The 25014-nt window shown below is 36.5% G+C and overlaps 1 protein-coding gene across 1 annotated transcript in view; it reads left to right on the top strand.

Annotated features, from left to right (window-relative positions):
- me1 (malic enzyme 1, NADP(+)-dependent, cytosolic) overlaps positions 1 to 23098 on the top strand; it is a 163458-nt gene extending 140360 nt beyond the window's left edge. The window contains exons 7-14 of the mRNA XM_034017042.3: positions 9715 to 9824; positions 13975 to 14072; positions 14548 to 14661; positions 16478 to 16583; positions 17118 to 17260; positions 19946 to 20119; positions 21234 to 21332; positions 22763 to 23098. Of these exons, the coding sequence (XP_033872933.1) occupies positions 9715 to 9824; positions 13975 to 14072; positions 14548 to 14661; positions 16478 to 16583; positions 17118 to 17260; positions 19946 to 20119; positions 21234 to 21332; positions 22763 to 22930 (1012 nt within the window). The 3' untranslated portion in view covers positions 22931 to 23098. The remainder of the gene's footprint in view (positions 1 to 9714; positions 9825 to 13974; positions 14073 to 14547; positions 14662 to 16477; positions 16584 to 17117; positions 17261 to 19945; positions 20120 to 21233; positions 21333 to 22762) is intronic.
- The last annotated feature ends 1916 nt before the right edge of the window (positions 23099 to 25014 follow it).

The raw sequence follows: 25014 nt of genomic DNA, 5'->3' as shown, positions 1-25014 counted from the left end.
AAGGGTGTATGTGTGGTCTAGGAAGAAATCCCAGTTAAAGAAAGGATTATGCATTCTTATATCAGTTAACTGTGAAGGGGTCTAGATTTGTACACCATGAGTTTATAAAGTACACATTTTTACACCTTCCCCAAAATGATTACACTATGTAACACAATTTTTGTTCCTGGGTAGTAAGTGTTATTTCCTAATTGCTTATGCCTCAAAAGTATAGAAAATGGCTATTATTCCCCACAAACTTTGCTTTTGTGACCAGGACAGTGATATTTTGAAATTGACCTATTTCCAATGAGAAAACGGGCGAATTTGTGTCTTTTCGTTCACATAAAGTCAGAAAAAAACAACATATGAATCCAAATTAACATGTATTTATACTAAAGTAATACAAAAATGACTACAAAAGATTTAGAAGTGAGTAGTTTTTCGAGATTTACGATTATACTGTAAATCACTTTCACGAATCAGCCCCTAAATGTAGTCTCCCATCATGTTCTCGTTATACTGTCCTTGGTAGCGGCGTTCAAAGTCCAGTATATCCTGGTGGAAGTGCTCGCCTTGCTCCTCCGAGTACGCTCCCATGTTCTCCTTGAATTTATCAAGATGAGCATCAAGGATATGGACTTTGAGGGACATCCTACAGCCCATTGTGCCGTAGTTCTTCACCAGAGTCTCAACCAGCTCCACATAGTTTTCGGCCTTGTGATTGCCCAGGAAGCCCCGAACCACTGCGACAAAGCTGTTCCAAGCCGCTTTCTCCTTACTAGTGAGCTTCTTGGGGAATTCATTGCACTCCAGGATCTTCTTTATCTGTGGTCCGACGAAGACACCGGCTTTGACCTTTACCTCAGACAGCTTAGGGAAGAAGTCTTGAAGGTACTTGAAGGCTGCCGACTCCTTATCTAGAGCTCTGACAAATTGTTTCATAAGGCCCAATTTGATGTGCAGTGGTGGCATCAGCACCTTCCGGGGTTCCACCAGTGACTCCCACTTGACGTTGTTCCTCCCCACAGAGAACTCGGTCCGCTGTGGCCAGTCCCGTCTGTGGTAGTGCGCCTTGGTGTCCCTGCTGTCCCAAAGGCAAAGATAGCAGGGAAACTTGGTAAAACCGCCTTGGAGACCCATCAGGAATGCCACCATTTTGAAGTCTCCTATGACCTATGAAAAATGCAGATATGTATCCACTTAGGCAGCTGGAACTAAACTGAACTGGTGGGCTTAAGGCCCCTGTATTTATACTACTATTTATATTACTGGAAAGTTCTAGAAGTTACTCCAAGTTTACTCAGCACTGAATCAATCTGGAATGTTCTGGAAAATAGGTAAATTTCTAAATATCACTGTCCTGGTCACAAAAGCAAAGTCTGTGGGGAATAATAGCCATTTTCTATACTTTTGAGGCATAAGCAATTAGGAAATAACACTTACTACCCAGGAACCAAAAAAAAAAAAAAATATTGTTACACAGTGTTACAGTTGAAGTTATAATAATTCATCACTATTTAAGCTTCAATATTTTTAAGTCTCATATTTGGGTTACACCCATTAACATTTACGTCTCAAGTAAGTGGGTCATATTTAGGGCTTCTGATTTTCACTTTTCCCACAACTTAACTACCGTCCTTCAAAAATGTTATTGATACCTGTTAAGCCATTTGTGTATCGCAATCACAACTGAGAAATGCATAAATAGTAAAATGTATTTAATTTACAGTTTTTTTCTGTGAAACAACTAAATGGGCATTTAAATTGTAAGTCTTACTTTTTCAAAGCTGAAGCAACTCATCTTTATTAATGTAAATACAGTTATGTATAATGATTGTAATAAAGTGTGTCCAGCATAAAATACTTCATTATAGCTTTAATAAAGATTAGTCACTTATTAAACATATTGTGGTCTGTTTGTAAATAAAAAATTAAGGCTTGGCTGATTTAAAAGCCCATTTAGTTTCATGGGACAGGAAGATTATACAGTAAGTTGCTGCGCTTAACATCAGATGTATTTGTTACTGCATTTATGTAGGAAGACGGTCAGCTGTCGATGACCAAAACAAGTCGATGTCTTCAAGTACATGTCCAAGAAAAATCTTTTATTCTCTCTTTTGCTTATATATTTGTAACGAGGAACCTTTGCCACTTCATTTTCTGGCAAAATATGTCTTTTAATGCATAAAATTACGCAGATGTGTAATTGTGTAATTCTCCAGGGTGTAAAAGAGGAACATGTGTATGCTATAGGCATGCTCGAAGTCGACTTTACACAAGCAAGACACAAGCAGTTACGACTGGCATGGTGTCAAGTCTTAGGTGATGGACAGTTTCTGACGAATCCTGTTTCAACTTGGACTTCAGAGATTATGGTCTGGAAATGTCAGTTTTGTTTCAAGATGACAACACACATCCACACTGGGTTAAACTAGTGAGGAGTTTTCTCAAAACAAATCGTATTGGGACCTCTCCATGGCCTGCAATGTCTTCTGACTTATTCCCAATCGAACACATCTGGGGTGTCCTGAGTAGTGCAATTGTTTTGTTGTCAGGACCCCCTATAACACTGTACATGCTGTCAAATGCTCTGGAGGATGAGTGGCGCCAAGTCTATCAAGAAAAGATCAGAAGACTCATTTAAATCAAAAGGCAACTTATGTATGGCATGAATCGATGCCAACAGTGGACCAACGCGGTACAAGAGCAGCTGCCTACTTTCCTTGGTCAAACCTCCAAGCCTATCAAATCTGTGACGTCAGTTGTGGGCAGCCACGAAATATAAAATACAAATCTTGGTAGCACATTTTCACAGAGAACCAAATGTTCATGTTCACAGTTTTCAGAAGTAAAAAATTTATTTTATTTTTTTTTACTAGTACTTCACATACTGTAAGACACTGGGGCCTCCATATAAGGTAGTAAAGTACAGATTATTAATAACAAATAATACAATAAAAAAAAAAACATCAGGCCTGTAACATTAAAATCATACATGAAAAAACAAAATCATTATATACTAATGTCAGAATTGTTTTAATTGTTGGTGTTCCATAATTTCCTTTAAAAAAAAAGCATTGTGCTGTGCACTAAAGCCCATAGAGAAGCCCATACTGTATTCTTCAGTAAAACATCAAATGTAGGTGGAATATTGGTTTTATCAACCACTGGTCAAGGAAGACCAATTATTCAGGCTCACCTTGAATTTTGAACATTCTTAAAATATGGTGAGACACTTTAATAATTCTGTGATTGAACTTGAAATATATACATTTTACTAGTCAAACAAGTGAAGAATTGTGACATTTCCACTTTGCAATCATACATTTATCAAGCATTACAATGCATTAGGAGTGTTGGAAACATGTTTAAATGTGTTGAAAGTTCTGAGGGCTCCTGAGTGGCACCTCCAGTGGAGTGCAGGATGCGCCTTATAGTCTGGACGTTGTCGGTTTGAGTCCAGGCTATTCCTTTGCCGACCGTGGACAGGAGCTCCCAGGGGGCGGTGCACAATTGGCCGAGCGCCGCCTAGTGGGAGGGAGGGATAGTTAGGCCAGGGTGTCCTCGGCTCACTGCGCACCAGCGACCCCTGTAGTCTGGCCGGGCGCCTGCGGGCTTGCCTGTAAGCTGCCCAGAGCTGCGTTGCCCTCCGACGCTGTAGCTCTGGATGGCTGCATGGTGAGTCTGCAGTGTGAAAAAAAGCGGTCGGCTGACGGCACACGCTTCAGAGGACAGCGTGTGCTCGTCTTTGCCACTCCTGAGTCAGCGCGAGGGTGGTAGCAGTGAGCTGAGCTAAACAAAAATAATTGGACACTATTAAATTGGGGGAGAAAACAACAAAAAACCTAATTGGCAACTACTAAATTTAAACAAAAAAAAAGTGTTGAAAGTTCCTTCATACTATCCTCCAACAAGTTGATTGATTGATTAGTTGGCTGTGAAATCATTTAATTTTATTATTTTCTGTATTATCTCTGTAATTGAATTGAATCACTTCAGCAGTTACATTATTCCTTCCTTTCCTTAGGAAGTGCTGCATCGAAATAACGGATGTTTACAGCTGCATGTTGTGTGAGCTGCCAAAGTCTCAGGACATAACACACTGTAGAATAGTCAGATATTGTGATTGCATGTTTATTCAGTCATTAGCTGGATATTTATAATCTCCCACCTACTAGTACCGCTATCATCCATGTACCTAAAAGTTTACCAAAGTAAATTGGCAAAGTAATTTGGCAGTTTACTATGCCTTTACCAGGATTATATTTTATGTGTGTTACCATTTTTTATCATGCTTTATTGTAGTTACAGTATCTGGGATTAACAATGATTGTCTGTGCTTTTACTACACTTTTGTTCGGTGGAGATACAGGAGACTAGATGATAGCAGATCTAAATACAACTATCTTTCAATTGAATTGATTAATTCAATTGAATTGATTAATTCAATTGAATTGATTATGGTATAATAGGTACTGTACAAGTATCAATTCTGTCAAGCAGGATTATTTAGATCTGCCAAGGCTTAGATCAATTAACCCCTATTACTAATTCGAACAACCTTAAACTGCCTATTATCACAAAATGATACTTCATACTTTATTGCTGTAACCTCAGTCTGATTTTTCGATTTTCTAACCTCGCGTTAGCACTACCAGTATTATCAATGACCCTCCTTTTGTTTTGTTGAAGATAGTTTGGTGTTATACTTCAATATGGAATATACAGTATAGATAACCCCTACCCCATCGGAAGTGACACGATACCAGGAAGAAACACGTCAATGTAGTTTTTCTTATTTGCAGTGTTCTGTATATGGTATACCAAATTAAAGTATACAAAACAACCAAAAGAACCACTGTTGAGTGTATCATGTGACACCAATGGTGTTACATTGGGCGTTATATATTTGACAGAGTACATGTGTTTGTGAGCGGAATGTGCAAAAAAAAAAAAAATTTGAAAACACATTTTGTCATTTTCCCACAGGCCATAATGGAAATTGCACATAGAATAAAATGTATCTTTTCTAAAGAAAAATACATTTAGCTTTATCAGAACTGTAATATCATAAAAGCAACTTTTACATTACATTGATTTTATAAACTTTAATATGGCATATCTGCAAGCAGTGTTCGGAAGTAGTAAATGTGGGCTGTAGAGTATAATTCAAAAAGCTGTCAATGAGGCAGAATAGTCATTTAAGAAATGTAGGAATATGCCCTTGCGTGTGAAGGGTTGAAAGGTATGTGCTAGTTCCCAGTCCAATAAGCATTAATTAAACAGAAATAACTCTGGTCCACAAAGGCCGCAACTTATTACTCAAAGTGTCCTGATTACTGTATAACTTAATTTAAATTACGTGTGATGGCCTTTGCATTTGGAGGGAGAAAGCTTTTTTCCATTGGGAGTTGAACATGCTCTTAAGTACACACTAACCAAACACACATCTTTAGCTAAGGAATGGCAGATTCAGTGCATATTTAATTATTTCCATCCTTCTTGGTCTGCCTTTATAATGAGCGCCTCATTCTAGAGAGTCTAGAGAGACATCATGAGAATGTTTAACACAAATGAAAGTTCAGCTGTTTGAAAATCTATTATGAGAAACCAACATTCTAAGCAGTGCACTGGACCCATTGGTACCCAAGGTATTTTACATCAAAATGCAATTTGCACCTAATAAACAACTTAGGCACACTTTTGAGTCCTTAAATTGCCAATCAGAGTAGTTTGTTACTGAATTTGTTTCATTAAAAGTTTTATTATAAGTTGACCAAAAAAAAAAAAAAAAGTTCAAATTGCATTTTGGTGTAAAGGCCTTGAAAAATCTGACGCATTATTTCAACAGTTTATTCAAAAGCAGTAGCGGAGCATGAACACCCCCTACAGGAGGAAACCAGCTGAATTAGTTAATGTAATACATTGAATAACATGTCCTATGATGATTTATTAAAATAACAGACAGATAATCATTTTGGTGTTTTCTGTAATAACAATATATAATATGGCCACACTGGATTGTGGCCAGTGGAATATTTATTTTCTCATCATTGAAGCTGTACAGTATGTGTGGTGAATTAAAGATTCTGTTATTTCGAGCCACTTCAACAATACAGTTTTAATTTAATTGGCAAGGGGTTGACAGAAACAGACTGGTATTCAATGAATGTGTGTCCTTGGGCTCTGTGCAAGTGAGCAGTGAGCTGGTTCAACTCCATATCCGTCATTTTACTCTACTACTGTTCCACCATATACAGTACCTTGCGAAAGTATTCGGCCCCCTTGAACTTTGCGACCTTTTGCCACATTTCAGGCTTCAAAAATAAAGAAATGAAACTGTAATTTTTTGTGAAGAATCAACAACAAGTGGGACACAATCATGAAGTGGAACGAAATTTATTGGATATTTCAAACTTTTTTAACAAATAAAAAACTGAAAAATTGGGCGTGCAAAATTATTCAGCCCCTTTACTTTCAGTGCAGCAAACTCTCTATAGAAGTTCAGTGAGGATCTCTGAATGATCCAATGTTGACCTAAATGACTAATGATGATAAATAGAATCCACCTGTGTGTAATCAAGTCTCCGTATAAATGCACCTGCACTGTGATAGTCTCAGAGGTCCGTTTAAAGCGCAGAGAGCATCATGAAGAACAAGGAACACACCAGGCAGGTCCGAGATACTGTTGTGGAGAAGTTTAAAGCCGGATTTGGATACAAAAAGATTTCCCAAGCTTTAAACATCCCAAGAAGCACTGTGCAAGCGATAATATTGAAATGGAAGGAGTATCAGACCACTGCAAATCTACCAAGACCTGGCCGTCCCTCTAAACTTTCAGCTCATACAAGGAGAAGACTGATCAGAGATGCAGCCAAGAGGCCCATGATCACTCTGGATGAACTGCAGAGATCTACAGCTGAGGTGGGAGACTCTGTCCATAGGACAACAATCAGTCGTATACTGCACAAATCTGGCCTTTGTGGAAGAGTGGCAAGAAGAAAGCCATTTCTTAAAGATATCCATAAAAAGTGTCGTTTACAGTTTGCCACAAGCCACCTGGGAGACACACCAAACATGTGGAAGAAGGTGCTCTGGTCAGATGAAACCAAAATCAAACTTTTTGGCAACAATGCAAAACGTTATGTTTGGTGTAAAAGCAACACAGCTCATCACCCTGAACACACCATCCCCACTGTCAAACATGGTGGTGGCAGCATCATGGTTTGGGCCTGCTTTTCTTCAGCAGGGACAGGGAAGATGGTTAAAATTGATGGGAAGATGGATGGAGCCAAATACAGGACCATTCTGGAAGAAAACCTGATGGAGTCTGCAAAAGACCTGAGACTGGGACGGAGATTTGTCTTCCAACAAGACAATGATCCAAAACATAAAGCAAAATCTACAATGGAATGGTTCACAAATAAACATATCCAGGTGTTAGAATGGCCAAGTCAAAGTCCAGACCTGAATCCAATCGAGAATCTGTGGAAAGAACTGAAAACTGCTGTTCACAAATGCTCTCCATCCAACCTCACTGAGCTCGAGCTGTTTTGCAAGGAGGAATGGGCAAAAATTTCAGTCTCTCAATGTGCAAAACTGATAGAGACATATCCCAAGCGACTTACAGCTGTAATCGCAGCAAAAGGTGGCGCTACAAAGTATTAACTTAAGGGGGCTGAATAATTTTGCACGCCCAATTTTTCAGTTTTTTATTTGTTAAAAAAGTTTGAAATATCCAATAAATTTCGTTCCACTTCATGATTGTGTCCCACTTGTTGTTGATTCTTCACAAAAAATTACAGTTTCATATCTTTATGTTTGAAGCCTGAAATGTGGCAAAAGGTCGCAAAGTTCAAGGGGGCCGAATACTTTCGCAAGGCACTGTATATCTGTAACATAAAGAGCAATTTGGTACAGGCCTGAAATATCACAGCTAACTTAACTAAAGTATTCTTCCTGTTTAGAAACTTTTTGTGTATTATTTATTTTATTTTCAGTCATCACATCCTGGTGACTTTTTGTACATGAGTAAGAAATAGTAAAAAAAAAAAGTATTTAACAGAGAGAATTATTACTTTGCAAAACTCACGAGAGATCTCTAATTTGTTGTCCTGACCAAAGACTGAACAATGTTGGGCTGACTGTGAGAACTGGGGTCAGAATCAAACTCTTGTTTTCCTTGGAAATGTGTAAATGAAAAACAGTTTCAAAACGACTTGGTTCTGGAGTGTGAAAAAGCTATTGAGTGTTGTTTGTTAATTTAACCCATTAAGTGATATTGTCCTCATTTGAGGACAGGCTACTTTTGTAATTTTTTGGAGCATTTCTAACAGGCATCTACATGCTATTTAAATATTTTCATTAACAAAATTGTTGTGATGACTTACTGTAGTTTTGTTAACAGCAAAACTTAAGTCTAAATATTACTGTTAATTCTGCAAATACAGCCCTACAGATGCGTTTATAATGCCTCAATATAAAATAAGAAACTGAAGCCTAAAAATGTTACATTTCTTGTTTTTGTTTTTTTCCTACCCACGTGATGATAAAGCTCTGTTTTCTATATGTCTAAATTTCCCTGGTCTTGATTACAGGCACATGTAAAATAGACTGTTCTCAAAATAGGACGCAGCAGCTTGTAGCCAAAACTAAGGATTATTTTCTGTAAAGAAATATTGATTTTAGATTGTATCAAATTACATAAATACTTGTGTTCTGATTTTTTCAAAGAAAAAAAAAACTGGTACTTAATGGGTTCAAATGTGCTTGTCCCTCTGAGCTCAATTGACAGATACCTCTATCTAATTATTTTATCCAGCTATTACAGTTTGACTTACAAATCAAATTTTCACACATTCCATGTTACCTAACACTAGTACAGTAAGTACCTCCCCAAACCACTGTAGTTTCCTATAATATACTATGTACAGCAGTATACTATTGGAAATGTAGGTGTTTTGGGGTGGTACAATTTATTACATGGTGTGATGGGGTACACCCCGACCCTGTGTGTATTAAGTATAATTTTGTATTTGTTGTATTATTATTTAAACCGTATTGTTTCATTTGTAAAAGCACAATGTTTTGTTATTGTTATTTTGCAGCATGGTTGGGGTTAAAATTCCCTATCCATGCTAAACTCGTGCAGAATGTGACCATCTCCAGATTTATTAATTTATTGCTAATTTGGATACGGTCACATGTATAAAAACCTGCCGCTGCGGCTGAGCAGGGGTGGAGTGTTCAGGAGTGGAGAACAGAGATGGTGTTTGACAAATCTATGAATGAAATACAGAAAGCAACAGCTCCTACCTGATCGCTGTACCAGCACAGTATTTGTTTTGTGTTCTGTTTATAGTGTTTGTTCCTGTTTTGTTAAATGTTTTTATTTGTAATTCAAATGCGCACGCAGCGCTTTTCGTACCCTGCAGTATTGTCTGTTTGTGCTATTTTCTTCCTGGCCTGACGTCACCATGAAGCCAGCCTATTGGTATATTACAATAGCCACCTGCACGACAGCCCTCAGCCTATCACAATCTCAGTGACCTTTGTTACAACTTTCTTAACATTATGGTGGCGAACCAACCCCTGCGAACCACAATGGAAGTTGGGACAGTGCGACACATCACGTGGCAACTCAGCCAACCACATTTCAATGTACTGTGATCGTTTCTCCACCATTGCTGATTCAGTAATGACTTAACCTGCACTTGTTTCTGTTTTCCACAGTTATGGCATGAACTGCCTGATTCAGTTTGAAGATTTTGCTAATGCCAATGCCTTCCGCCTCCTGAACAAGTATCGCAACAAGTACTGCACCTTCAATGATGACATACAAGGTACAGTCAAGACTTCATTATTTTATGAGCAATAATATAAATATGAATGCTAATCCATTGCAGGTCCACAGTTTTCTGCACACAAGCCCTCAACTACAGACCATTTTAGTATTGAACAATGCAAACCTCTTGACCATCTTTCAATTCTATTGTTTTCCATAGATGGTTTATATCTAGAACTTTTTTGGGGGGTGGGGGGGCAGCAGGCAATCGGAGTGAACTGCAATTTCTTTACAGGCTACAAAGTGTGGAGATTAACAGTCCTGTTATCAGTCTGTATTTCTGTTACCACTTTTCAAAAATAAGATTTCATGTCACCACTGTAAGCATTCTGTTGTCTGATGTCAGCTTCTCAAAAAAAAAAATAATTGTTACTCACTCAAATTCCCTTTCCCTCAAAGTCATTCACTCAGATGTGTGTCACATTGCCTCTGTTGTGAGTGGATCATATTTAAACCTTATATTTATCTAAAAATGCAGCACCTTGTCACGTCTCATCATGCAGTGTCGGGTGTTATGGATACAAAAAACTTTGCTATGTAACCAAAATAAACAACAATAGAATACACAAAAAATATACATTTAATACCATCTCAGGGTTTTAATTGATAAAATATCTGAACAGCCTCACTATGTATGTATATATGGTTGTATAATATTATATTACACAACCATATAAAAACTGAAGGTGTGGAGCTTTCATTATGTCAGATTATAATTAGGGCTTCTGTTTTTAGGGTTTTATTAATTGTACTTTTCGGTGCTTATTTTTAGCTATTTTCGAGTTTTATGTAAATCGTTTTTTTCGGGGCTTTCGTTTTTGATATACTGTATGAAATTAATGTTTTTGGTTACATTCCAAAATGCTTGAGCGTTTTTTTTTTTTTTTCTGTCAAAATATGTATAGTAGTAACTCGACAGTACTTGCACACTTCTTTCTATTGTTGTCTTCCACAATGAAATCCCTATGGTCACGGGCACATTCTTCTGGGGGTTTTGTGTGTCGGCATTTTTGTACATTTCGCCACAATTCTATTTTAAATCCTCCGTATCTTAACTGTAATGCTGCTTTAAATCCCGCTAACAAGCCTCCATCCTGATTGTAATCACGTTTTAAATCTCGCAAGCAGAGTCTCCAATAGAAATGTAGGAATGTGCTGTCACTCAGTAGTTGGCGTGGGTTTAAAGTATTCAGAAAGAATCCATGATATATGCAAGTCAGAAAGGCGGGACATTGCCCAGCAGCACTGGGAAATGTATTTATTATTATTTTTGTAGTAGGTTTTATTTTTTAATGGGAAAAGGGTAAAGTCGATTTAATTTTTTTGTATCGGGGTGTTTTATTGAGTTTTACCGGTTAAAACTGAACATCAGAAGCCCTAATTATAATTAATGAAATTACAAAGCCCTGCATAGACTGGCTGGTGGTTTTCAAGCCCAGGTGATGTGTCAACTGAAATATGAGGCTGTTTCATTAGTCACAGCAGTTCCTGTTTAACAAACAAGGTATTCTCTTTGACCCCCCCCCCCCCTCCTTTTACTTAGAGGACAAAAATGGCAAACTGTTGAATAGGAGTGGTGACAGGAGCACTCGTGATAGAAAGTGTGAGCAATATTGACTCTTGCTGCATGCCATATTTTGTATTGGAATACTGCTTTGAAGGATTCCATAAAACATGGAAACCTGACAGTAAAGTATATTTTCATTTTGAAAAGGTTACCAAAAAAAGGGGTTAATTGAGATTAATGCTCATGTTTTCAAGAGAGCAAAATATGTCTATACATTCATGGTTAGCCTTCTGGTGATATTTAGCACAGTGTCTACCAAATAAATTAGGTATTAATGCCGAGTAGAATGATCTAGTGTTGTTTTTCTGAATGTTTTGATTTTACTTTGCAATTTTCTGTCACTCAGCTTCATTGGGTTTTTCATATCCACTATAAATATTAACACATTTGCAATGCATGTATTACATAATTACCAAGTAATTGGTATGGAATGGCCGTGTTATAGCCCAGGTTAATATAATGCAATAGTTATTGTAGTGTTATTGGTGTAATTACTTTTGTTTATATTTAATACTATTTATTATGAGTATAGATTCCATTAACATTTAAATGTGTTTAATTGAGTCTTGACATGCTGGGTATTGGGTAGAGAGGCAATTGCATTTTTCCATTTGTGACTCTTTATTACTATGTCCTTGGTAGAGAATAGTTACAGCCATTACAGCTGTAGTCACATGTGAATAAGGTTTAACTGTGCTACTTTATTTATGATTATGATTATTGAGATATCTTATGGGCAGCAGTTTGTTGTTTTTATTCCGGATTCTCAGTTTGTTCGACAATGACTGCCATCTTGTTGTCTGAGAGGATTCTGGTCCATTTATAGCGTTCTTGAAGGGAAGGGGACCAATAATTTCATGAGCTGCTTTCACATCGGTTTCCTGTAATGGACATAATTTCCCGAGATTAAAACCCACAGTCAGATATCAAGTGGACAGCAGTGCTCCTTATTGACTGGTTTGTGTATCATTTGGACAGTTTTGCACTGATAGAGAGACGGATCATCGTGCCTCTTCCTATAGACTGTCTCGACTACCAAATTGAAACTGGGCACAGGGCACATGGAGTCTCTGGGAATAGAAAACATGAAACCACAAGAGCTTTCTTTGTTTTGTTCACAGTCATTTTCATTGAAATTAAGGGTTATGTATTCATACCTATTTTCATCTCTTTAAACTGAACACGTTTTGTCAAGTTGTTTAAACCTTCTCGGCCACATCGAGCAAACTTAAGTACGCACATCTAATCAGACCTTGTTTACCAATCGACAGCAGTTTCGGAGGAGAGAACCTTGGAACATCTGAGTTATTTTAAATAATTTTCCATTATGGGAGGATGATGTTTTTGCTACGGAGGAAAATACATTATTAGCTGTTTTAAAGTCGCTGTCTATTATGTTTAAATTTCTGCCAACAGAAGTACTACTGAGATGCTGGTTTATTTATGATCCAAGTCCCAGAAAACTGGAGATGCTACATTTGCCATTCCAATTTCTTATGGTACCATACAAGTGTCTCAAAACAACATTTAGTGTATCATTATCAACAGTTTTAAAGTCCACGCTTATTTTCTAGCCAATAAATCCAAGCCAGTAAAACATTCATAGACCATAATGTTTTTTTGTTTCTGTTTTGTTGTCTTCTAATTTTCTAATTGTCTGTCCACTAACTGACTATGCCTTACACTCACATTTTCACCACTTTTTTTTTCCATTGGGAGGTCTTCTGTAAGACTAAAATTAACCGTTGTTAGATCACTATTTTTTTGTATGTATCTTCTAAGAAATTTGTAACCAGCTATAATTAATGGCTGTGAAGGATGGCTTGCAGTGGTGAGGTGTGGTGACGTCACAGACCAGAAACACAGACTCAGGAAGTAGGGGTGAGAGCTGAAACGCTACGGCGTTCAGCTTCTTTTATTAAATAATAAATCAAAAACAAAACAAACGATTTAAACAAACCAGACAGAAACAAAAAGGGCACTAGGCCAAACAAATAGATACAAACAAATACGCATGCTGGTTTTACCAACAGCACGATACTTAGCAGTTGTTTTTAATTTGTTTTCTCTCTCCTCGCTCTCTCTGCTCCTCGTACTGTCGTCTGTACACCCTTCCCGAGGGTAGAGAGCTGCAGGTTTATATACAGTGACCATCTCCCGATTAGCAACAATTAATCAATGAATTAACTCGGGAGATGGTCACCGTCTGCACGAGTTTAATAAGGATGCATGACTGTCAGCCAGCTAAATAAATCACTAGCTGATCAGTCACGCATCCTCACGAGATTTTTAAAATATAAAAACAATAACAAATACGCAGCGCTTTTATCCGCGCCGCAAACAATAATACAAATAATAATAAACAGTGCACATATAAATATGTAAATTGTGATAAGGCAAAATGAGATCCAATCCATGGGTAAGACAATTATTATCACACAGTAATGTGATCGCTTAAAACCAATTAGAGGGCTTGGTTTGTCCAAGCCATTTTATAACTTTGATTAACACTTAACCTATTAAATAGCTCCAAAGTGCAGTAAAGTGTATGTTTTTAATTTCATTTATTTATTCATTTTAGGAACAGCAGCTGTCGCTGTTGCAGGTCTTCTTGCTGCTCTTCGCATCACCAAGAACAAACTGTCTGATCACAAGATACTGTTCCAAGGAGCTGGGGAGGTAATTTCTGAGATTAGACACTCACTAATCCAAACTAGTTGTGGCCAAACCCTGTTCAGATTAGTGATTTGTGCTGATCATAATCTATACTCTACTTTGTTTTATGTTTTTCGTATTATATTTAATTAAAAACAATTATGGCATTTTGAATAGGGGCTGTTGTAAATGTTTCTCAAAATGTTGGTTCAAATTATTGGTCAATTTGGGGTGGCATTAGCAAATCTACTGTACCTACATTGTCAAATACATTACCGTTTATTTAGAATAATATAATTACTGTTCATTTTATTTTTGCTTACTGTAGTGGCTATGTTTTACTTTTAGTTCTAGGATTCATTTTGTATATGTCCTTTAAACTGACTTCACCTTCTCAAATGCAAGCTGTCAAGTGTTCGAACAAATATTTATAAAAAAACATATTTACTAAAGGTCAGTTTATTGTAGATACTATACAATGCCTAATTGTGTCATTTAGGCTGCCATGGGGATTGCTGAACTCATCACCATGGCAATGGAGAAGGAAGGGACCCCAAAAGAACAAGGTCTTAAAAAAATCTGGATGGTGGACTCCAAGGGACTGATTGTCAAGGTAATAATAATAATTTGATTTATATTTCACTTAGAGTGAGCAATCAGTAGGGGTTGAGTTTAAAATTCAAATTTACAGAACAATTTATAAAAAAAAAAAAGTTGGACATTGTCTGTCATATTGGTCCAGTTAGCATGGCAATGCTTGCTTGACAACATTTACAAACCAAGTAGAACAGCCTAACGTCAAAACTTACAGTGAAAGCCTACAGCTCATTCCTACTTTACAGGAGAGTGAATAACAACTGGCACCTTTATGGTCTCCCATAGAGACCAGGAATTGGAATTATCCTCTTGCCCCTTTATAAGGCAGGGTTGAACTGCATTAATAGGCCAGTAAGGAGCTCTCACTGTGTCCTTCACAATAGTATATCTGCTCTGATGATTAAGGTTAGTGGTCCCTAGTGCTGCCATTGGACATGCTCTACATTAGGTTTTCCCCTCTTTATAGGTAACTGGTTCACAGTTTACCATCTAATTGCTGTAAAGTGTAAATTATCAGGGACTACACTAGCCATGCTTCAAAGTTATTAATATGATATGTGTTTTTTGGGTGGCACTCAAATAGGTTTACTTTTTAAAATAGGAAATGTATTTTCTGATTAAAGTACTGCACCAATTTTGTTTCAGCTCTAAGTTAGACCTTGTCAATATTGCCATCTGCTGGCAGGAATATAACCATCACAAAGTTGTTCCATGCAGTAGACAAGGACCTGATAATTCCACTTTCTTCTCTAATAATGGCACATATATCGAAATACTCCAAGAGTAAACCATATTAAACTTTTAGATGAAAGTTATTATTAAAATATACATTTATACAACCTAAAGAGTAAAGTCTCGTTCCCCTCAAGTGATTTTACCTCCTACTTTGTATTTGTTTGTTGAACCCAGTATTCAATTGCTTTCAGCTCTGGCCATGTCAATTCCCAATGATAATGGGGTTTCCCTGAGAAACATGTGTCGCAACTGTAAAGTACTGTGCACTACCATTCAACACAAGTGTCTTTCTTCAAGGATGCCAGCCCAAGAGAATCATACTCCAAAAGCTTATTTTATATAAATTACTATCTTAGCTGACTTTAAACGTCAAATGAATATGTGCATGTATTGGACCATGGCTGGTTTAGAAACTGTTTATCATGGTATATATGATTATCTGGGGTCAGGGCCCAGTTTATTTTTCATTGACATTACTGGACAACAAATTACTGCATGAAGCAGTATTTTAAATAATTAAATCATCACTATATAAAAATACCAGTGGTATAAACTGTATAATGTTGAGGATATTCATTATACTTTTTCATGACTTATTTGTCTGATAAGTGTTCTTGAGAAGCTCACTAAGTTTGGGCCTGGTAATCCAGGGATCCCTCCCAAGGTACACAAATCATTTTGTTTGCACAATACTTTAGCCTTTGGGCCAGTGTTGGGGGAACTGTGCTGTTCGATGTGATATATTTAAAGGTCAACGTCAGAAGCTTTCTAATACTTAAAAATGAAAGGCCCCATGGCACAAACTGTGTCCAGGTTAATTTCCAGGAAAAGTTTTTAAAAAATGGATAAATCCCTCTGACGTGTGTAATAAATATGTCTATTTTTACCGGCGCTGTCTCAATTAATAGAGTGGTTAAAACAACTGCCATTGATTTACTTTATTCAATTTGTATTTGTAAACCTGACTGTGTACAAACAAAACCCCACAAATATTTATGGGATGGGGGCACATATTTATTAAGAGATGCTGAAGGGTCTAACAGTTTCATTTTTATACATTACAATTAATATTGTGTGTGTGTGTGTGTGTTTTTAAGGGCCGTGACAATTTGGCTCATGAAAAACTTCGATTTGCTCATGGACATCCTGAAATGAAAAAGTTGGAAGACATTGTCCGAGATCTTAAACCAACTGCAATTATAGGTAAAATAAAAATGTATATGGTGCCTGTAATAGTATTAGTTTACCACCCATAAATTAAGATTCTTTAATCAATGTGTACATTGCGATAACAAGATATTTTATGATGTTTATGTATCTGTTCTTTTATGGTTAAGTTAAATACAGTCCTGACATTTTTGACAATAGGGCCCATGTTCTTATTGCTGTACTGAACACATTATGTGGATTCTGGTTTTTTTTTACTTTAATTGGGTATGCGCAGAGGTTAAACCACTGTTTCCCAGTAACATATCACTTTCTCATAGGATAGGCCAAATGGAATGAGGATGACACAGGAAAGGAAAAGTAACTACCTGCAGTACTGTGATATGTAGTGGATCACTATTTTGAAGCTACTGCAAAGGAAAATTGTAAAAGAAGAATATTTAACAACTTGCTTCAAAAAAGGCTTGGCATGTCTCAGGACTACTTAGTTTTGAGTGCAAAACGCTATACACTATACACCCATCTTTAAGTGTGTCACTTGGGTGTTCATACTGTATTTTCTGTTTGCAGGTGTTGCTGCAATTGCAGGAGCTTTCACAGAGCAGGTCATCAAAGACATGGCATCTTTCAATGAGCGTCCAATCATTTTTGCATTGAGCAACCCTACTAGCAAAGCAGAGTGCACTGCTGAGCAATGCTACCGCATGACTGAGGTATTGAACACAGTGGTGTGAAATAATTTAGCTTGAGCCACAAGACTAGGATTGGGTGAAATGGCATGGAAAATATTGAACACAGCAGTGTGAAATAATTTAGCTTTAGACACAAGACTAGGATTGGGTGAAATGGCATGGAAAAAGGTGCATTGATCATGCAATACAGTGCACAGGCTGCTTCATTCATTAAGTTATTGCTTATATAATTTATAGTATGGAGTAGGGGTGGAGAGAAGATTTTATCAAAACTGGTTAATTTATTTTCCACTACAGCAAAAAGAAAGTAAAATGCACTTTAGGTCCAATTTTTTTGACACCAAATCATAAACCTTGACCATTCAAATCTTGAAACTGACATATATTTCAAGCAGCCTAAGTATATCATTAAAACAAAGGTAGTCATATACAAAAAGATTTGTTTGTTTTATAATGGAATTCAAATACCACCTTTGGCTTTCAAGTAAAACTTGAAACACATTTTGTGAAAGGAAAATGTAATTAGTAACAACCCTAAAAGAATTTTAAACAAGTTGTCGTATCTAATTTACTTTTTATACACAAATATAAAAATATTTTAGATAAGAAATTGAGTTAGCAAAATTGTATTCCATTGATTTCATGAAATTATTTAGTTATATAGCAATCTTTATTTAAGTCTTTTAACAACTTGTAAGTCATTTTTTGTGAGGTCTCTAAGTTAACTAAAAACTGGGGCTGTCAATCACAGTTAACTTCTGCGATTAACGCGTTAATTTCTTTGGAGATTCATTTTTTTAATGCTCGTTAATCGCACTTCTCTGTCTTGACCCTCTTAGCACACCGTAATTCATTCCCTGCGGCACCATTTTAATATCCTGGAGCGCATGCAATGCAATGAGTGCAGTTGGCGTTTGCATAGAAAGTTAGTCATATGACTGCATTATGGAGCAAAGTACTTAAAAGTGAAGGACTGGTGAATGGGAAGTTTATTTAAAAAAAACTTTCTGATGCATTTACTGTCAAATTGAGTTTCAGTATCACAAACGTAGGCTACATCTAATCTGAATTACCACCTGCGTGCTAAACATGCTTTCACTTCTCAAAATACACTTTCTAGCAACAAAACAACAAATGAATCCGTCAGACTACACTTAGGAATTCAGGATCACTGCAAGCCCATGAATCAAGCGAAGTATGATAATTTACAGTATGTCCAGTTAAGGAGAATATAACCATTACTCAATGAATGCGTTGTATTATTTAAATAATTTTAAGTTATTAATAAAAGAGAATACTTTTTTTAATGGCAATAAAAAACATCAGTAAATAATAATAATAATAATAATAATAATAATAATAATAATAATAATGATAATAATAATAACATCAATAATAAAACAAACTTGAATGAGGTGGATGCAGTAATTGTATCAATTAAAGATGCGATTAAACCCAAGATTAACTAAGATGAACATTTTTAATCATGAGATTAATTGCAATTCATTTTTTAATCACTTGACAGTCTTACTAAAAAACTTTTTTTTTTTTTTTTTTTTTTTTTTTACTTTTGATGAAATAAAAACATGGCTTATGTTAATGAGGAAATACCATTACCATTTACTTCTAGATTTATAATCAATAGCTATTTACTTCACAGTATGCATTTGGTCAAAGATAACACAAGGCAGTGGAAGCTGAGTGAACTATTTAAATTGTGTCCTAATGGCATGATTGTTTGTTCTTGGAAAATAATTATATGATTAAAGGTGTTGCATTGTAGAAGTGGCCTTTTGCATGCATGCACGTTCCAGAAATGCACTGGATGCCCTGCCTGCTTTGGAATCCCATTCAGCTGCCTGTGAACAGATGTTCAAATGGTTTCACTGTCAGCAACTTGTGGTTCACACAGCCCAATGAATACTTCTGCCTCCCTGGCCGCTTCTAGGGGAAAACAAAACAACATTTAACTTTGTGGTCAATGTTTGGTATATGTCAAATAAAAGAGATTATTTTTATACAACTGTCATGTATGAGTTGATAGGGTCTATCCAGCCAATCTAAACAACGGCGTATCTAAATACTAACACTGTTAAATTATACATTTGGACCAAACCATTTAACTTACTTTTAAAGACAAAATTACCCAAGAAACCCTTGCATGCTGTAGCAGAGGTGCCCTTCTTATAATGATTGAATATAGATCTGCCATAATTTAAATAAATTGAGCAAACCCCAATAAGCCAGTGGTTGCAGCTTTAAAAAAATCCATCAATCTTACCTGCATCTCCATTCACTACATAAGTCTCAAATGTGCAAAAATGTTCTTGCAATAATGTGTTTTCATTTTAAAATGTTTTTTTTTTTTTTTTACAAATAGTGAAATTGTCTCCACCCCTTTTAATACCTTCTTTCCTGTCATAACCCAACCATCTGCTTCCTCTATTAACTGACATGATTTTCAACCAGTAATATGCTTTGATCCAGAAGAATGCTGAACAGATTTCCTTAAAATAGAGCAAGCAAGCTGAGATATGTTAAATTAAAAATACAGGTTTGCCATGAGGCGTGTTTCTTTTAAAACTGCATATTTGAGACCTTTATAGCCAATGAAAGTGCATGACAGGAAGGAATAACAAGCGACAATTGCTTTGATTCAATCTCTGCTATATTTTTTTAATTAGTCTCTTTGAAATCATATTTCAGGGTCAGGGCATATTTGCCAGTGGAAGTCCTTTTGACCCTGTCACTCTCCCTGATGGCCGTCAGTTTCACCCTGGCCAAGGAAACAATGCCTATGTTTTCCCTGGAGTTGCCCTTGGTGTTTCTGCTTGTGGAGTCAGGCACATCAGCGATGAGATCTTCCTTATCACGGCTGAGGTAATGACTGCTCTTCTAATAGAACTGTTTAAAGCTGAATTAAGACTTCAAAATTAATAATGTAGATTACCAAAATATTCAGACATACTAAAAAAAAAAAAATAATACATTAAATGACACAGTTTTGACTAGAAGTTTTACGGTGTCTTCAAAGTGTTATGATCCTTAAAGACCCAACTTGACAAAGTTTTGAGATCACAATCAGCTGCTAGGAACAGACGAGTTTATGGGCCAAGTGGCCTCCTCACGTTTGTAAACGTTCTTATGATTGCAGATGACCAAACTTTAATAACAATATATTCAGTGTCAAATGTTTGTAAAATATGAACTCTAGTCATTGAGAGAGATTGCATGCTGCTAATATTGGAACTTTTTTTTTTTAAATCCTTACCTATGAAAGAGTCCACGACAGTTTACTTGGTTGCAGGGCTCCAGTCAATGCCAGTATAGCCATTTTAAAAGATCTTTTAATAATTTATAACATTTCTAAAATCAAAGGCCTGCCTTTTGATAGTGCATCTTTTTGTAGGACAACTTTTTTAACCGTAATTGACTTGCATATTTTTTTGTACTCATTATTATTATTATTATTATTATTATTATTATTATTATTATTATTTATTTCTTAGCAGATGCCCTTACCCAGGGCGACTTACAGTTGTATACAAAAAATACATATTAGGATTTACAGTACAATTAAGATCAAGATACAAAATACTATAACTTTAGTCCTAATAAGAGCAAATACAAAACACAGTACAATTTGATATCAGGGCAGTTCAAGAGCAGATAACAGTGTTGATAGTTACATCAGGGTTAGATACGAGTGCAGGTGAAATACAAAATACTACAGACTGGGTAAAGTGCAGGATTAAATACAGTAAACTAGGGAGCAGATAAGTGCAAGTTAAAGTGCATTAAAGGCAGAGTGCTATATTGTCCAGAAGGGAAGAGTTGAGTTTTACAGATGTTGTCTGAAGAGGTGTGTCTTGACCAGTAACTATTGAAGAAAGGTAGTTTTATAAAAAGTGCTAATACCAGAAGGCTTTTCTAAATGTTATTTCTATTGTGGGTTTTAATTGTACTTTATTGCATTTATTTTTTGTCAAACAAGACTATTGCTGAACTGGTCAAGCCTGAAGATTTGGCTGAAGGACGCATATATCCTGAATTAAATACCATTAGAGATGTTTCCTTCAAAGTGGCAATTAAGGTAACAGTTTTATACAAATGTAATCTTCTGTATCATTTCAAATGCATATTTTGGGATAACTTAAATTGAACCATCAGAAGTAGCAAAATGATCCAGACACCATGTAACAGGGTGACATTACATACAAATACCGAGGCAGACACAGAGCATTGGGTGTTGACACACCACACATGTGCGCAGATTTATTAAACACAGGCCCCGACGCTAGGGTACCAACAATGGTAATCCCTAGTGCCGGATTTAGTAAAGAAAAAAACAAAGCTAAAAATAAAAGTTTGCCACACAAATGGCGAGCGCTTGTCCCACTAAAAGGAATGTCCCACTCCAGGAACCTACTACTCTACGCAAACCCTCTCTACACTGTTTGGGATCAACATCCCCTAAACTGACCTACTTCTGGGCTCCCGGAGTACCGGCATTCTCTCGGCGACTCCAGCCTCTACAAACGGTCTCGGCTGGGCAATGCCTTGACGAGCACCATCTTGGAGTGGAAAGATTTCTTGTAGTAGTTATCTCCTTGGAGCAGATGCTGTCCTCCTCGATGTAAACACAGCTCCCGTCTGTGTAGCATAGCAGTGCAGTCGCCTCGAGCTGTGGTGCAGACGTCTTTTGAGCTGTGCACAACCTACTCAGGCACGCCCCACAGCCAATCCGGGCTTCCTGGTCAACTCGGCGCCAGGCGGGCCTACCTGCTCAATTGGTTGCCTAGCAACGCATCTCCTGTTACGCGTCCCAGCTGCACACATCCGCGTAAGAACCAGCAACAGGGCTCTCCCTATCACATACCCATATATACAATACTGTATTGTTATTGCCTGCAAACAGAATGAAAAATAATGTGTGGAAATTTAATCTATAAAATGTCTCCTAAGGTATAAAGTCTTGAAACATCTTTTAAAGCTCATTCCCATCTGGCCTCAGCTGGATTTAAATCAGACAAATGGACAGGCCAGATTGGCTTGCAGTTTCACCAAAATAAGGCAAATATTCTGTTATGAATATGAATATCATAGTCATCTTGTGTGGGATTCCCTGGATGAGAGAAATCTTTGTTTACTGTAGCCAGCTTGCTTTCCGGACCTCAATGACCCCATTCATCATGTGTAGGTTACTCACAGACTCATGTTAGTTAGCCAGTGTTCCACAAAGATGAGCTCCACTGCATAAGGATGATGGTGACAGAGAAATGATTCCGATCAGCGAACACACCTTCTGATGAAGGGATAGTCATTTATAACTAGCTCTGTAATGCAACAGATCTGTGGTACAAGTGATTTGCCTGGCCACACAATTAAGGACTACAATGTAAGTATACTGGAAGGCGCTACAATATCACTGATTTAAGCCAGGTACAATGTTTGGTCTTTTGATGTTTGAGTACCTTCCGGTAAATGGATGATGACCAATTTACATTTTCCCTTTCTCAACAGGTGGTAGAATATGCCTACAAAAACAGCATAGCCACTGTCAACCCTGAGCCCACTGACATAGAAGCATTTGTCCGCTCACACTTGTACAGTACCGACTACGACAGTTTCGCTGTTGACAACTACTCCTGGCCTGAGGAAGCCATGAAAGTACAAACTGTTCAGCTGTAATGGTATTCTTTGCTGTAATATGCATGTAATATGCATGTAATATGCATGTAATATGCATGTAACTAAGCAGTTTTATATGAGCTTTCCAAGCATTATGTAGTTCTACAGACTGTCAGGTTGTATTGCTAAAAATGTACTGTTCCTAATAAATAAGGAAATAAGACTTTTTCTCTTTTTTGTCTGAATTTCTTTAAAAGTATCTTCTGCACTCACTTGTCAACTGCTTGAAAGAACAGTGTTTTCAATTCTATGGTAAGGTACTTGCCTTCAGGAGTGTACACAGTGTAAATGGTATGGGCTCTTACAATAAGATTATTATAAATCACAAAAACAAAATTGCACACTGCAACTACTATAAAACAAAGAGCTGTTATTCTGTAATGCATTTTCAATATGCAAACAAACATAAATCTGCTGGATTTTAAATAAGACCACTCCAATAAATTTACAAATTTACATAGAAATGTAAAAATGGAACTTCAAAAAAGAACTTAAAGCAATTGCACCTTGTATCGACAGCCTTACCAAGAGACAAGTTCAACTACAAAAGTAATGAAAGGCAAAAGATGAGTTAATGCATAATAATGGGGCTTCCTGATGGTTTCAAGAAAATTGTAAATGTACATTATAAACCTCTACTCCAAGTACATTAGATGCACTTTGAAAACGGTCAATTAATTTGAATGTCACTAGCTGTCTTATCAAGTCGGAATGACCTTCATTGGTTACTTATTCTTAAATATATTAAGTATTGCTCACTGATTGCACTGCAGCCATTGGCCAGTGAATTGGAAAAGCTCTAATCTGGGCATTATTAAAAACCCTGGGCTCAAATTAAATTATAAAGGCAGGATCAGGTTTCACTGGCTCATTTTAAAAGAATAGTTGTTCTCGTATAGCATCGTAAACAAATGCCTTAATAACCTATGCAGCTACTGGTTTGTATTTTTATTTTATTTATAATAGTTTTTATATATCAAGTTCCACATGTTTCATCATGGCAATAAACAAAGAGTTTAAACACCTCCTGGCTACGTGATGACGCACTTCCTTTTTAGCCAGTATGGCTACATCGAGTATGAAATACAAAACCTGACCAGATAGCCGCACTCAGCTGCTTGGGAAAGCTGTGGAAACACCCAGTTTTGTTGCCGTGGAAACACCCAGTCTTAGTCAGGCGTGCCAGGCAGTGGAAATCAAGCCACAAATCTATATCATCTATAAATGTGTTATAAATGGCTATAAATAATGTTATAACAATGTGTAACTTTTAATGTGAACCTTTTATACCATTAAACTTTCATTCAAATGTTATAGTAATAACTGTGTTAATAGTCCTCAAAAACATTAATACCACATTTATAGATGTTTAATAAATAGATTTTTAAACTAAAGTTTTTGCAATGAGATGCACGAAATGTTTACAATTTTCTGACAGGTTGGATCTGATCCTCCAAATTGTCAGTTTCCTGTATTTTAAAAAGAAACCATTTGAACAGCTTCTTAATTCTGTGTGTACCTTAATTGTGTGCAAAACAATAACTTGCTATCTTTTTCATAATTACCGATTTTTGATTCTGTGCTAGATATATCTTATGAATCTCAATAAGCTTAATAAAATATCTTCTGCTGTTAAAAGTTCTTTTACACAGCCTTTCTTCTTGCTTCTCTTTTCAGCCATTTTGTCTTACCTGCTGTCACACTCACATGATCTATCCCACAACGCAATGTTTTGTGCCATTGGGGGCATATGTGCACTTATACCTCATCACACCTCTTATTTGGTTCTTCAAATACTTGCACTAGTACATGTAAAGTGTGTAAATACATGGACAAAAGTAAAAATATAATTAAACATAAGAACAACACATATCCACTAAAAACTAATACCTTTACATCATGTAAGAATAAATCATGGATTTGAATATAAACAATAACAAGTATGCCTTCAAACACCTATAAATACCTCCAATGTTTTGATTCAAACACATGCTCCCTTGAGAAAGATATGTACAACATATCAAAATGTTGGCAGCTGGCTCTTATATATATATATATATATATATATATATATATATATATGG

This window comes from Acipenser ruthenus, chromosome 6 (genome assembly GCF_902713425.1).
Source record: "Acipenser ruthenus chromosome 6, fAciRut3.2 maternal haplotype, whole genome shotgun sequence".
NCBI classification, from domain to species: domain Eukaryota; kingdom Metazoa; phylum Chordata; class Actinopteri; order Acipenseriformes; family Acipenseridae; genus Acipenser; species Acipenser ruthenus.
The sequence above is the reverse complement of the archived record's forward strand: the minus strand, read 5'-3'. Positions and strand labels throughout refer to the sequence as shown.